The sequence below is a fragment of the Hemibagrus wyckioides genome, linkage group LG11, assembly GCF_019097595.1.
Source record: "Hemibagrus wyckioides isolate EC202008001 linkage group LG11, SWU_Hwy_1.0, whole genome shotgun sequence".
Classification (NCBI taxonomy): domain Eukaryota; kingdom Metazoa; phylum Chordata; class Actinopteri; order Siluriformes; family Bagridae; genus Hemibagrus; species Hemibagrus wyckioides.
The window spans coordinates 27,122,880-27,136,863 of NC_080720.1; the positions used below are offsets into that span (position 1 = coordinate 27,122,880).

At 40.4% G+C, this 13,984-nt stretch overlaps 1 protein-coding gene across 1 annotated transcript; it reads right to left on the minus strand.

Annotated features, from left to right (window-relative positions):
* Positions 1 to 104: 104 nt before the first annotated feature.
* On the minus strand, positions 105 to 13,282 carry gga1 (golgi-associated, gamma adaptin ear containing, ARF binding protein 1). Its single transcript, XM_058404239.1, has 17 exons — positions 13,137 to 13,282; positions 10,275 to 10,359; positions 9,394 to 9,469; positions 8,986 to 9,084; positions 8,728 to 8,851; positions 7,531 to 7,631; positions 6,624 to 6,704; positions 5,858 to 5,995; positions 5,574 to 5,655; positions 4,540 to 4,650; positions 4,255 to 4,392; positions 3,721 to 3,797; positions 3,429 to 3,613; positions 3,088 to 3,320; positions 2,813 to 2,982; positions 2,594 to 2,704; positions 105 to 2,085 (listed from the first exon to the last, which is right to left on the minus strand). Exons 1-17 carry the CDS (start codon positions 13,177 to 13,179, stop codon positions 1,975 to 1,977), a joined length of 1,965 nt encoding a protein of 654 aa, XP_058260222.1. The 5' UTR covers positions 13,180 to 13,282; the 3' UTR covers positions 105 to 1,974.
* Between the last annotated feature and the right edge of the window lie 702 nt (positions 13,283 to 13,984).

Consider the following 13,984-nt stretch of genomic DNA (forward strand, 5'->3'; position numbering starts at 1 on the left):
AGCGTGATCGGGTGGCTGCAACATGACATTATACTTGCAGCGTTTCTCCTGCCCTTTCACAGCCAGACAAATCCACATCTGCCCACAAATTTCAGATTTGTTTCTTCTTTTTTTTTTCATTTTTATATATATGATTCCTGTCATTTCATCTTATCAGAGGCACGATTACTTCGTAACTCGATGTGCTGTATTTTGGGGGAAAACACTGTTTTAGGTTGGAATATTTCACTTAGAAGTTACAAAGACAAAATAAATAAATGGTTGTATCATTGCCATGTAAAACTGAACCAACATTTCAAATCATTTCATCAAAAATAAAATAAATGGGAAAAGGGGGGAGAAAAAAAAACAATAGAAAAGCCTATGTAAAACAGTGTTAATAGCTACTGCAAAATTCCTGAACCCAAACAAACACAAACAGAAATGCAAGTATATGTATGTACAGATCAGCATTCAAGAAAAAGGAGAAGTACAGGATGAATGTAAAACATCAGATTAGGCACATACGGTCAATTTAAACAACACGTCAGCGTTAATGTCGAGATGAATTCGGTCTGAAAAGGGCAAAACAACAGGTTAGAGAACTCGTTCGTCAAGGAGGGATTCTTTTTCTTTAACCTTTATAGGCCGTAACTGCATCTGTAGTGTATGATAACCTCAAAATGATTTCCTACATTTCCCCGTTTTGAGAAGTAAAATGGATAAACTTATGAATGAAAGTGGAAGCAAGAGGGTAGTCTTTGAATTCTAGCAATAAACATTTAGGTGGCTTTTGCTTGTGAATTTAAAATGCCAACCTTTACACTCTATTAATGAGAGGAACTTTTACCAAAGTTGCCTGTTTTATCGTAACCCCAATGCCTTATCTGTCATGTATCCAAACCGAGACACTTGTGTTGATCAAGTTAACGTTACTACAAACTCTTCACCCACAAATGGTCCCTCCTGAGAATTGAACTAGATGATCCAGATTTGGGGCTTTAAATTACAAACTCGAATTCCTGACATGGTTTAGCGTAAAAGATTACTGACCGTCCCAAAACTGCCGCTCAATGGGTTAAAAATGTGCAAATATTTCCTCTTCCTATCAATTTTGGACAGTCATCAAAACGTTATACAGGCAATCTGACCAATCAATCAGCAACTTTGGTTAAAAAAAAAAAAAAAAAAAAAATGTAAATGACCAGAATCAACCTCGATATTTCGAGAGAAATCAAATATAGCGCTCATCTTAACTCTAGTTGTCACAAAGGGTACTCGTCAGACTCTGTGCTCATCAGATCAGACCAAAGGCGAGGAGGGAGAGATTGGACTTCCATCATAGATCAACAAGACATATCACAGCTTAGAAACAAAACCCACTTCCATGATTCAAACGCTCACAAAGATCTGCTCCGTGAATCATAAGATACGCTCACGTGCACACAGTTCTCTCTACTACACGAAGCACGATGGAGTATTTATGAGTGACGAGCACGTATACGCACCTCCGCTTTCGGGAAGGTTGCTATTGCGTCAACAGGTTCACAAAACAGGACAAAGCCAGAGAGGCAGCAGAAGATGATGAGGGTTAAAGTGAAGATTAAAACTGTTTGAATCAAAGACAATGAGACAGAAGGAAAGCAAGATGAAAAGGACAGCATAGGGTTCCAAGGCAGATCCTTTTGACTTTAAGTCTGACTCCAGTTGGAAAAAATGAGACCCTCCATCACTTCACCTAAGCACAACCACTCAGTTCTCATTCAGACATGCTTCTATTCAAATGACTACCTTTGTTTTAGCTTTTTTTTAATTTAAACTGTTACGAGTATTACACTGCTGTAACTTCGTACCGACAGCGAATATTCGGGAAAGTGAGGAGGGGCTCAATTTTCTTTGGATCAGAAACGAACCATGGATTTGCAAGAACCGTTCCCACTGGGCAAGACCAACAGGAAGCAGAGGGATAAAGCAGCAGGAAGTCAGTGTGTCCACCTAAAGGTTCCCCCAGGATTCTGGAGGTGGGAACTGTTCAATATCTCCGCTTTCGTCATGGGAGTCTTCGGCTAAATCGAATGTCAGCTTGTATCGCAACCGAACCTTTTCCTGTAAGAGAGGAGACATAAATGATGCTCTGAAGCTTGCTCTTTAAACCAAACCAAAAATAAATCAATGACAGGTTGGCTCAAGCAAAGCAGACATACAGTTATATGTAGTGTGTATTCCTCTGATACTATAGCAGTTTGCTAACAATTCATATTTTATTTTATTAAAGAATGACACATTAGCCAGTAATAGTTATATTAAATGCTGTGGAAGGTTTGTGGGACAAATTAGGTACTGTTGTCACTTATATTAAGGCAGCTATGTACTGCCATTCCCTCACCATCTCCTCCCCCTGCCTCCACTGCTATCTTTAAATTAATAAGTAAAAAGCAAAAGCTTGTGTTACTGAGGAATGGTACCGGAGGACACTGGTTATGCATGATGGACTCCTTTCTCAGTATAGTGAAATGTCAATCAGTGATTTGGTGCATTACAAAATGCTGGAGTATTTCTTTAACGCGCATGTCTTTTAAACAGCAGAGCTAAAAGGTATTTGAGCGAGTTTAACCTTTTGAGGGTTGGCCAGCAGCAAGACTTGTGTAATCGCGGCAGGCGGGAGTATGGGGTTGAAGGCAGGCAGGTCTGTTCCGGACGGCGGCTGCAGTTTCACCCTCATGGTCTGCCAGGATGAGACACAAATCCAAAAGCAACATGAGGAACTCTGCAAACCTACACAAACAGCACTTTGTGGTTTTAAGCAAATTATAACTAAACACAGACAATGTACCTTGGGAACGGCAGCCTGGAAGCGGATGTTTGTGACTGGCATGGGAGCGGACGACAGCATGGAGATGATGACCACCAGAACGTCCGCCCGAGACGGAGGACTGTCACGCGCAAAGTGCAACAGGACACGCAAGCTGTGTTTGTCGAAGATCGTCACAGGCAACATGCTACCTGTGAGGCAGGAGTAGAGAAGTGACGATGAGTAAGCGAGAGAGGGGGGGGGGGGGGGGAGCCATAATCCACAGCAGGTGAAACAAAGTCATGCACGTTTCTTACTAGGCTTAATGGATTCCAGGGGCACAGTGACATTGGCCAGAGAGATCTCGTCCTGAGGAGTGGAAGCGGGGCCAATGCTCAGTGCAGGAGCCTCGTTGCTGTGCTGTGAGTTCAGGAGATTAGCAGGCTCAGAAGAAAATGCTAAGACAGGACTTGGGTTTGCGACAGGGTTTACATTCGACATGCTCTGGAGATCTCGCAGGGTGGGCTTGGACTGAGGCTGAAGTTTATCCCTGCAGAGCACACATGAACATCTCACATCCATCATTACCGCTCAACATAATGCCATTAATTTGACTCATATCTCAGCTTTATTTCTTTACATTTTATTTGGACTTTACCATTTGACCTGCAGGCTCTCAGGGGGCAGAGACTGCTGTAGTAGGGTCTTTCCCAGCACGTCCAGCTCATCCAGGGCTTTGACAGTGGTGGTGGGGGCACTAACAGTGGCTGGGGTGGGAGTAACTGATGGCAACAGCACAGCGGCTGGTACTGGAGGGATGGGTGTGTCTACAGTATCTGAAATCTGAAACACACAGTCAAGAATATAGTTAACAGGTGAAAGAACTTCAATCTAGAATTCTTACAAGCTAGCAAAATATTCTGAACACTATTTCTAAATTTTTCTCTTACCTGGAATGAGTTCCATGTGGAGGCATCACCAGACTGGGAGGAAACCAGAGTAGTACTAGGAGTGTTGTCAGTTAGCCCTGCAACAAATGGATCAACGCAAGTTAAACAGATTAAAGCTTATCCTGAACAATACTCTGTGTGTTCAATAGAAAAGTGAGATTAAAGACTTTTGGTATCCAGTGTTTGGCTCTTTAGTTCAGTTTTCAGGATATAGTCTTATCCAAAATCTTCACAAGTACATACACAAATCTTCATATACTTGGACCTCCTTTTTAAGACACATTTAATATTAATAAATGGGGATAATGCGGGTCAATGCTGAACATTAAAATAAGTCATAAATACAGCCTACATGTCATGTCAGAACTTCACGGCTGATCAAATACATGTGAAGTAGTAAATTTTTTTTTTTTACACAATAGCTTTTCTGTTAAAATGCTAATCTACTAAGGGCCACAACTTCAATCCTGACACCTGTACTGGTACAGATACTAGTATACAAAACGTGAAAAGCAACCACATGTCAGCTCTTACCCAAAGACATGAGTTCATCATCCAGCAGGCTGATGCCCAGCTCATGTGATGGTGTGGGCTGAGAGGGGAATTCTGGAAAAGTAGGAGCTGAAGGTGATGTGTCCAGTCCAGTGAGGTCCAACAGGGCTGTACCTTTGCCTGTCAGTGCATATACAATGTTAGTAAAATAGGCATCCAAAAGTATAACATTGAGTCTTTATCATCATAATAACAGTACTGAAAAACAGTACTGAACTGTATAATGTTTGTGTAATATGGTGCTGATAATGTGTCTAGTTTATTTACCCTGAAGTGTTGGCATAGTGCTGCTGTCTCCATTCACCTCCTCTCCTTTCACAAGCTGCCTATAGAGGTTAATCACCTGTGTCAAACTGTCATTGGCCTGCAGGATCTCCGCTTTAAAGAGAGAAACACACACACGCAGGGATCAACAGTCTAACCACTTAACTCTACACTGCACAGATTGGATTAGATCCAACCTCACTTGTAATAGTATCTGCACAATGAAAATTTGATACCCATTCAGTTTCAATTTGGAGTGATATAAATACATACTAACAAGACTGAGCTCTAGTGTGACCCTGGCCCTGTCCACAGGGTTCACTGAATGTTTTGATAGTTGAAAATGAAATAAATCAAAAGGCCTTCACAGTCACCAGATCTCTGCCCAATTAAATAACTGGGAGATTTTGAAGCAACCTGTCAGCTTTCCTTTAGAATCACACCACCACCAAGCGAGAGAATATCTTTTGGAAGGATGGTGTTTATCCGTCAAAGCAGGGGTCCGCGTCCCGGTGGTTGGGGACCCCTGCTTTGACGGATAAACACCATCCTTCCAAAAGATATTCTCTCGCTTGGTGGTGGTGTGTACCGGGCAGCAAAGAAACAATAAACTTATCATTTTATATATGTAATTTAAAATTATAGCTTATAAATAAAGTCCACAAGCTAACCCATGCTAAAATGACCCAAAAACAAATGTCAGTAGTGTCCGGTGTCAAACTGGTACAAAAAAAGTTTGGGGAAACTCTGCGTTAAAAAATGCTTGAAGACTGACAGGATGTTGTAAATTGACTCGCCTCTTTAGACTGCACATCTAAAACTCTGGGTGTGAGGGGTCGCATATTCGCTCACTCATTCAGAGCAGAACAGTAGCCAATCACAGCCATCTTTAAGCTTTCCTCCTTGTATGTTATACTGCCCTGTGAACTGTGGTTGGCTGACTTCCTGGGTCTCTGAGCTTTTCTTGGTTGCTATGAACAAATAACACATCTGAACCACTAATGAAATCTATTCTTTGATTTCCTGTTGGTTCTCACCTAGAGCTTCATCATTGTCTTCTGTATCACTGGCCAGTCTGAACAGAGTGGGCCTCATTTTCTCACAGCGTTGATACAAATCCTACAAAACACACAGTTAGCAGGGGTAACATGAAGCGCTGCTTGGAAATAAATAATAAATATTTAATTAATAATTACTAATTAAATGGTAACTCGTCACCATTCAGTCATGGTAGTTATTACAACCTTCATAAGCAAGAAATTTTATGCAAGTAGACCTTGGTACCGCTAGTACTAGGTAAGTGTGCTTGTGTTTTAGTAACCTTGATGAGCTCTTCATTGTCGTTCGAGCTAGTGTCTTTGCTGTAGTCTGCTAGTAGCTGTGTGAGCAGTTTGACACTCTCCTTCACTTCCTGAATAGCGTTTACTCTCTTCGACACCTTCTCCATGCGCTTTTGATCCTGCAGGATAAACTCAGGTTCAGTATTTTGAGTAGATTTTAAAAGATATGCAATAGTTGAGTAGTAGATAGGGATATTTCTAAGACTACGAATAACAGGTTCAAAGAAACGACATTCTCGGGTAACCAGTAAAACTTCATATGGACTAACTATTTGCTAACCCACATTCCTCGAAAGGTACAAGAATGTGGTTTAGCATGCCTCAAACAGAGCACTTTGAGAAACGCAGTAAAACTAACAGCTATGAACGACATATAACGACACAACTATTAATAGAATTTAGGATCCGGTTAATAACAATTCATTGTCTCCAGTAGTGCAGTTGGTTCTAGTGCGGTGCACAGGGTGTAGAAATAATTATTAGCACCCCTGGGATGAAGAGTGAGCTTTGCTGAGCACCACAGAAGCAACAAGGAGGTATTAGAGCTACATGCATTTAACTCCAAAGTCATTTATTTTACATTGCAAGCATGATGGTCATTTATCTTCCTTAAAAAACAAACATGAGCTTCATTCAGGCATTTGATTGTGCAAAATAACAGGTCACAATAACGCACATGTACTGCTTCTAAGGCAGCGCTTAAGAGAACAGAGTAACTGAGGCATAACTACACACACTCGCACCCACCTCCTGAACCATTTCCTTAATAAGTTTGTTTGCAGCTCTCAGGTCTTCTGGGTGAGTGCTGTTGAGCAAGCGTGACAGCATCTACACACAGAGAAAGAGAGAGAGAGAGAGAGAGAGAGAGAGAGAGAGAGAGAGAAAGAGAGAGAGGATAATTTGAGATGCATGTTTTCAGATGTTTGGGAGCTAGTTCAGCAGGAATAAGACATTATGAACTGACATTGGGCAGTGCTTCAAAGTTCTAGGCTGTTGTGTTATGACTGTTTATTATGCTGAACCCATCCTAATCCTAGAGCAGCCAGAATTTGTTTTAACACCTTATACTTCAACTTCATTAAGCTGGGCATGAACAAATCTAGGGGGAAAAAATATTTCACATGTAATTTGAAAGGGAACGTTAATGTGAAAATACCTGTTAGAAAATAACTTAAACCTAAGGGTAATTAGGGTAACAGCAGCTTTGTTTACGCCATGTTTCATTTACATGATGTGCGTGTGATGGTAAATTAGGTCATGCCTTATCATATGATTTGTAAATAAGGGTCTGGCAAGCTGGAAGGTATCCATGTGACCAACGCTGATTCACTGACTGCGCTCAAGCGTCATATAACATCTACATGCATCAGATAATCATTTTGACATGTCACAGCATGAGCACTGGCTTGAGTCGCACGAGTCGGTTTTAAATAATCATGTTTATATGGCAGCTTGCCTAGCTCTGCTCCTGGGGATGTGCCATCCTGCAGAGATCAGTTCCAGTCTTAATCCGACCCACCTGACCCGAACATTGAGTTCTCCAGCAGCAGCTTACATGATTGTGTTGATGGAATTAGTTACATTAGTGCAGGAAAGGCAGAGTCCTTGTTCCTTGGTCCTTGATTCTCACAGCCACAAGTTCTGTTATTTTTACCTTTGACTTCTCTTCGTCCTCAAAGATGGCGTTTTTGGGTCTGGGAGGTGGAGGAGGGAGGGGCTTATCATCGGGAAGAGCAGGGTCCTGTTTCACAATACCTGGAAGAGAAACAAGGAGCCCTTGTTACTTGGTAACATGGAAAACATAAGCTGGGACTTCCTGCGGTGTTCACATTGAATAGGGATGAAAAAGACAAACACACAATCATCTTGTTTAGGCCCAGTACATATTAATTATTCAGAATTACAATAGGATGTACATAAAAATGTATTGTTTTATTTTTGTGTGCAAATAATTTCACAGTGCTGAAACAAATGGACATTATTCCATACCACAGAGAACATGAAACCTTCATTTTATTGCTCTTATTTCACCTGATCTCTCGGGGGGAAAAAACAATAAAACAAGGAATTGCTTTTTAAGAATTCTTGTAAAAAGTGAATGTTATTGCTCACTTATCAGGTATTAGTAATAATTCTGAGAAGCCTGATGATTAAGAGTTCAGTGCAACAGGAATGACAAAACAACGAGCCTTAAACTAAAACAAGTCCAGTTTAAGTCTATGGTTGCACAGTGACGCACAACTGCAATGCACTGATGAAACTACATTTCATTAAATCCTCAAAAAGCAATCCCTTGCTGATTGCGTTTGACATGCTGTCCCTCGTTGCTGGAAAACTTTCCCTATTCCCCCAAATAATACCAGCAAACAATCTTCTAAAACAAAAATAGAGTGCTTTATTCTTCTTCTGCAGAAGAAGCCCAGTTCAGCAATAAAGCAGCAGTGAGTTATCACTTTTAGCTATACTAGAGAAGTGAGACCATGTTCAGAGGAAGTGTAGCTCTTTCACAGTGGGGTGGTAAACAAGTGAAAAATTTCAGGAACACTTATTAATAGACTCATCATATAAAAACGTGATTAAAACAATTACTACAAAGCAAAATTCTCCAACACACACCAACAACAAAGCTGTACCATCTGTGTATTGCAGTTCAAGGTGCCTTGGACCTTTAAATATATAAATGTCCATTTCTATTCCACTTGCATGTAAATGTGCTTAAATTACGTGATTTCTTGAAATAACTTTAATCTCATACATAATACTGTATTACGTTGTTTAATAATCAGACTATGGCTAATAATGATAATCAGATAATGATGTAAATACAGTGTGTAGATTTTTTTCTGGTTACCTTGTTTCTTCAGCATCTGATAGGCGTCGGATATTTTGGTCTCTTCAGGGAACCCCACGGTCCAACTGTACATCATTTCTAGTACTTTCTTCTTCACGGGTTCTGGAGCTCGAGAACCCAGGTACTATAACATAGCACAGACCAAAAAGAAATACAAGCTATACCTCTAAACTCAGTCACCAATTACACAACACTGCGGAAATACTCACGACGACCAGAGTCATAAAAGCACAAAACACGACACAACTTAAGACTTACTTTGGGAGAAACCACCTTGATGAGTTCGTTGAGAAAGCGGAACTTCCCTACTTCATTATGGAACCTCTTCCCACAGTTCTTCATACATGTCTCCAGAACCTTCACACAACACCACACACACACACATTACAAAGTCTTCCTCGAATGTCAATTGAAAAGCTACTGTTAGATAGTGTACTGCGTTTTGCTGTTAGGGGGATTATCACAGAAACTAATCCTTGAAGGCTTGCTACACCATGGAACCTTTGTATAAGCAGTGTGAATAAGTATGGGTGATTTCATCCAATTGAGTAGTAGCAATCAAAAGGAGGTGTTATATTCCAGGACTGCTATTTCTCGGACTTGAATAGTAAACACTATATTACAACTTCAGATGTACCTGGCTGCTCCAGAACTGCATTATCTTACCGTGAGGGCCTGCATGGCTTCCCATTCCTGGGGTGACTGGATCTTGTGGGCCAAAAGCCTGGTTGCCAGCTGTGGACTGTAGAAAAGAGAAATCCAGATTAACAAAAGTCAGCAGATTAACGACAAGAAAAACAGATTAAATGGATTTAAAGCAAAGAGTGATATAACTGCTTACAAACTGGCCATATATTTGAGTCCTGAGAGAAAAAGAGGGATAATTAACTTTAATGTGACTTTCTACAGCAGCAACTCTGATAGCTGCCAAAGGTTTATATGAATATATTATCTTTTTCCCTATAATAAAAATGTTCACAGGGACTTGTGTGACGGACATTCCATATAATCTAAGCCTGATATTAAATGGATTGGATGATATTTAACAAATCTTTAAGCACTGACATCGTGTGCTTTTTCCATAAGGAGACAATTATAGAAGGAGTCTCCAGGGTCAGTAGAAGACAGAGGAAGAATTTTTTTCCAGAGAGAGTACTTTAAGCTTTCTGTTTTCAAGGTGACATGAAAAAGTCTTCACTTATTAATAAGAAGGGGGAGACTGGCAAAGGAATGACTTTTTAGAGCTGTTTGACATCTGTAAACATATCTAAATGATTCATACTCTGTTGATAGAGAAGTCTCTGGGGAAAATCCCCTCCTGATTATTCCTCTTGGAAGTCGCAGGAAATTTTGAAGTACTGTTTTGGCAGTAAGCTCTTTTTACTTACTAAGATACATACATACAAAACTATACGCAAATGCAAAAACCAAAATGAGGAATGATATTTTATATATTGGAAAATTTTACAAGGAAACTAGAATTTGAGACTGTAGGCAAGAACACTGAAATCTACAAAGCACTAAGACCCATTTCAAGTGGAACTCACCCTTCAGGTTCATTGCTGAGCTGCTCACAGAAAGCTTTAATGCTGTCCCAGTCGGTCTCTCTGTTTAGAGGGTTAGTCGCTTTGTCTGCAAGTCAAAAGAATACGGAAAAGGCACAATGTTATGCTGTAGGCATCATTTAAAATGCATGATCAACAAACCTTTTGTTTAGAGGGCCTGGGAAGCAATAAACAGACTCTATAGATGATAAGTGTTTGACCTTGTAAATAATTAGTGTAGAAATTGTCACTGCAATAAAATAAAATGACAGTACAGCAGAGCTAATCATCTGTATCCAAAATTAGGCTCATGTCTGTATGTTTCCCACTTTTCTGTGTCACTTTTCTACCTCAGAATGCTCTGAATAAGAACAGGCGAGTTTAATGACGGTGAGCGCACTAGGAAAACAAAAGGGTGCCAATACTTAACTCGCGGTGAAAACAACCTGGATGGATGTTAGATGGTAGATGTTGACAGGAGTAGTGCCATTTCTGAGGCTGCATCTCAAAATACACTACAAACACGTAACTATAAGCCGATAAAAAACTATAACAATAATTCTTTAAGAAATAAAACATCAAAATTGTTGGTAAACTGCTGTGGTATAGAACTTTGGGACGTTCTGTTATAACTCACGCCATCACCCTGTTGCTGTGTTTCTTCTCATAGTGTTTTACTCCTTACATACATACAATAACATTATGACCACCTGCCTAATGTTGTGTTGGTTACCCTTTGGCTGCCAAAACCCATCATGCACTGTGTATTCTGACACCTTTCTATCAGAACCAGCATTAATTTCTTCAACAATTTGAGCATCAGTAGCTCCCTTCGCTCCCCACGTGCATCAATGAGCCTTGCCCGCCCATAATCCTGTTGCCGGTTCACCACTGTTCCTTTCTTGGACCACTTTTGATAGATACTGACCACTGCAGACCGGGAACACCCCACAAGATCTGCAGTTTTGGAGATGCTCTGATCCACTCATCTAGTCATCACAATTTGGCCCTTGTCAAACTCGCTCAAATCATTACACTTGCCCATTTTTCCTGCTTCCAACATCAACTTTGAGGACAAAATGTTCACTTGCTGTCTAATATATCCCACCCACTAACAGGTACCATGATGAGGAGATCATCAGTGTAACTCACTTCACCTGGCACTGCTCATAATGTTATGGCTGATCTGTGTATACATGTGCAGATCCTGGAACACAGGTTTACTAGGGGAAGGTGTGCGTGTTCTTGTGTGTATGGTTGGGACATTTCCAGTTTGCATATTTAGAGTCTGGATTATCCAACAACAAAAAAATCTTCTTAACATGTTTCGGATGCCTAGAAATTTTCCCAGTTTAGAGACTATGAATATGAGCACTAGCATACTCAAACTCCCACCAGTTTCCAACCTTTTACTGAAATAAATAAATGAATCCCTAAGAGTTTTGAATGGGAGAGCTACTACGGGTTTAGCCTCAGAGCATGTGATCCTATCATAGGCTTAAAAATGATTATTAATACACAGAAACATGCTCAAAACATCATTCCATGGTCATGTACAAGAAACAGCTCTTTCATTCAAAGCACACAAGACAAACGGTCATAAATTTACACGTTCATTACGCCAAACCTCATCTAAAGTCATACAGAAAAATTCAGTGCTTGAGCAAATAACTTTTAACATTATATTTCAACCACGCTTGTATTTCATGTGCACCTTCTCACTCATGATGATGTGTTGTGTGTCAGTGAAGCGGGCTGAAATAAATTAGCCCCAATGGGCTTGATATCTAGCATGCATTACCCCGGACCTGCCGGTCACTGATGGGCTAAATGAATATATTGTCCGAATCTTTCCAAAAGACCAATGGAACTGGTTTTCACCATGTCCTGTTCCTTAACTACTCGCTGAGACGTCTCTCTTCATTCGTCAAATGTAATAATAATATTTTGCAAAGTACTATTCTGTACCATCTTATAGCTATAAGAGCCACGTTAAAATTATTAGATAATCTTCCTTCTCCATATATATCATTTGATGCATATACAAATTAACTTTTGACGTCACCCGGTGACTTCTAGAAACTTTCTGAGCATGCGCACTCTACTTTCCCCTGAAAATAACTGGCAGCACGGTCCCTATTAACCACAAGAGTATTAACATGTGCTTAAATTATTATTGTTATTATTATTATTATTGTTGGAGCGCTTTTTCGTTTATTTCTGAAGATATTAATAAATATAAACGTGCAATCTCGACTGGACATCAAGTAAAAAAAAAAACTAAGAAAAGCTTTTTCCCCTCCAGATAAAGTTACTTTCCAAACATTTTATAATATATTTATTTATCTATCTATGCCTAGTTACTCAAACACTGGTTTCTAATTCACACAGTGCAGGCCTGTTGTCATTTTTTTTTTAGAGGAACAGTTAGCAGGTCATGTGAAATGATCCCTCCCTATTAACTTACACTAGAAGTGACAGCGCATCTGTCGCTAGCGTCGTAAGCTAAAGCATATTTTACCGAAATGTCAGCGTAGGAACGACCAGTTAATTCATAGTTTTAACGCCCAAGAAAGTGTTTTGATGCTAACTTAGGTATGGAATGAATAATCAGTCGCGTTATTGTGATTGCACTTGCTAATTCGCTAGCATGTTTAGCTTAGCTTGCAAACAAACTGCCAAGCTAGTTGGCTATCTAGCTAGCTTCAAGTCTTGGCACTGATAAGCCTTACGCAAAAAAAAACAACAACACGACAACTAACAACAAAGCCCGATGTTTGATGAACACAGACATATACCTTTCTGTATTATAACGTGTCACCCGTGCGTTATGAAGCTGCTTAATTAAAACTGTGCTTGACTTACTGATGCGAGACTCCAAACTCCCCTCATCAGGCGGAGCCGCCATCTTTCGGTGATTCCTTTCCAAATGCAATCGAACTCTCGCGAGATTCCACACGAAGTACCACGCGGTTCTCGCGAGATTCTTTAATAGGTTGGTTGCAAGTCTCGCGATGCTGTGCGTTGTGCTGATTTGAACATATTTTATCATATACGTTCAGATATCCTCACTGAGCTGAGGGATCCTCCCACGTGAGCGTAAAGTATGACTCAGAGCCGACTGTGAGTCACTGTCACACAGGGTGCGACTAAATCATAGTCTCATGCACCAGATATCATCATTTTCTATCACAGTCATGACAAATGATAAAAATTCATTCACACATTGTGGTCAATTACACTATGCACACTTTATAGAACAGTCAGGAACTCTACACTGATCAGGCATAACATTATGAACACCGAGAGGTGAGGTGAATAACACTTCATCATGGCACCTGTTAGTGGGTGGGATATATTAGCCAGCAAGTCAACAATTTGTGCTCAAGGCTAATGTGTTAGAAGCAGGAAAAATGGGCAAGTGTAAGGATTTGAGCGAGTTTGATAAGAGCCAAATTGTGATGGCTAGACCACAGGATCAGAGCATCTACAAAACTGCAGCTCTTGTGGGGTGTTCCTGGTCTGCAGTGGTCGGTATCTATCAAAAGTGGTCCAAGGAAGGAACAGTGGCGACAGGGTCATGGGCGGCCAAGGCTCACTGATCCACGTAAGGAGCGAAGGCCCGTGTGATCAAATCCAACAGATGAGCTACTGTTGCTCAAACTGCTGAAGAAGTTAATGCTGGTTCTGATAGAAAGGTGTCAGAATACACG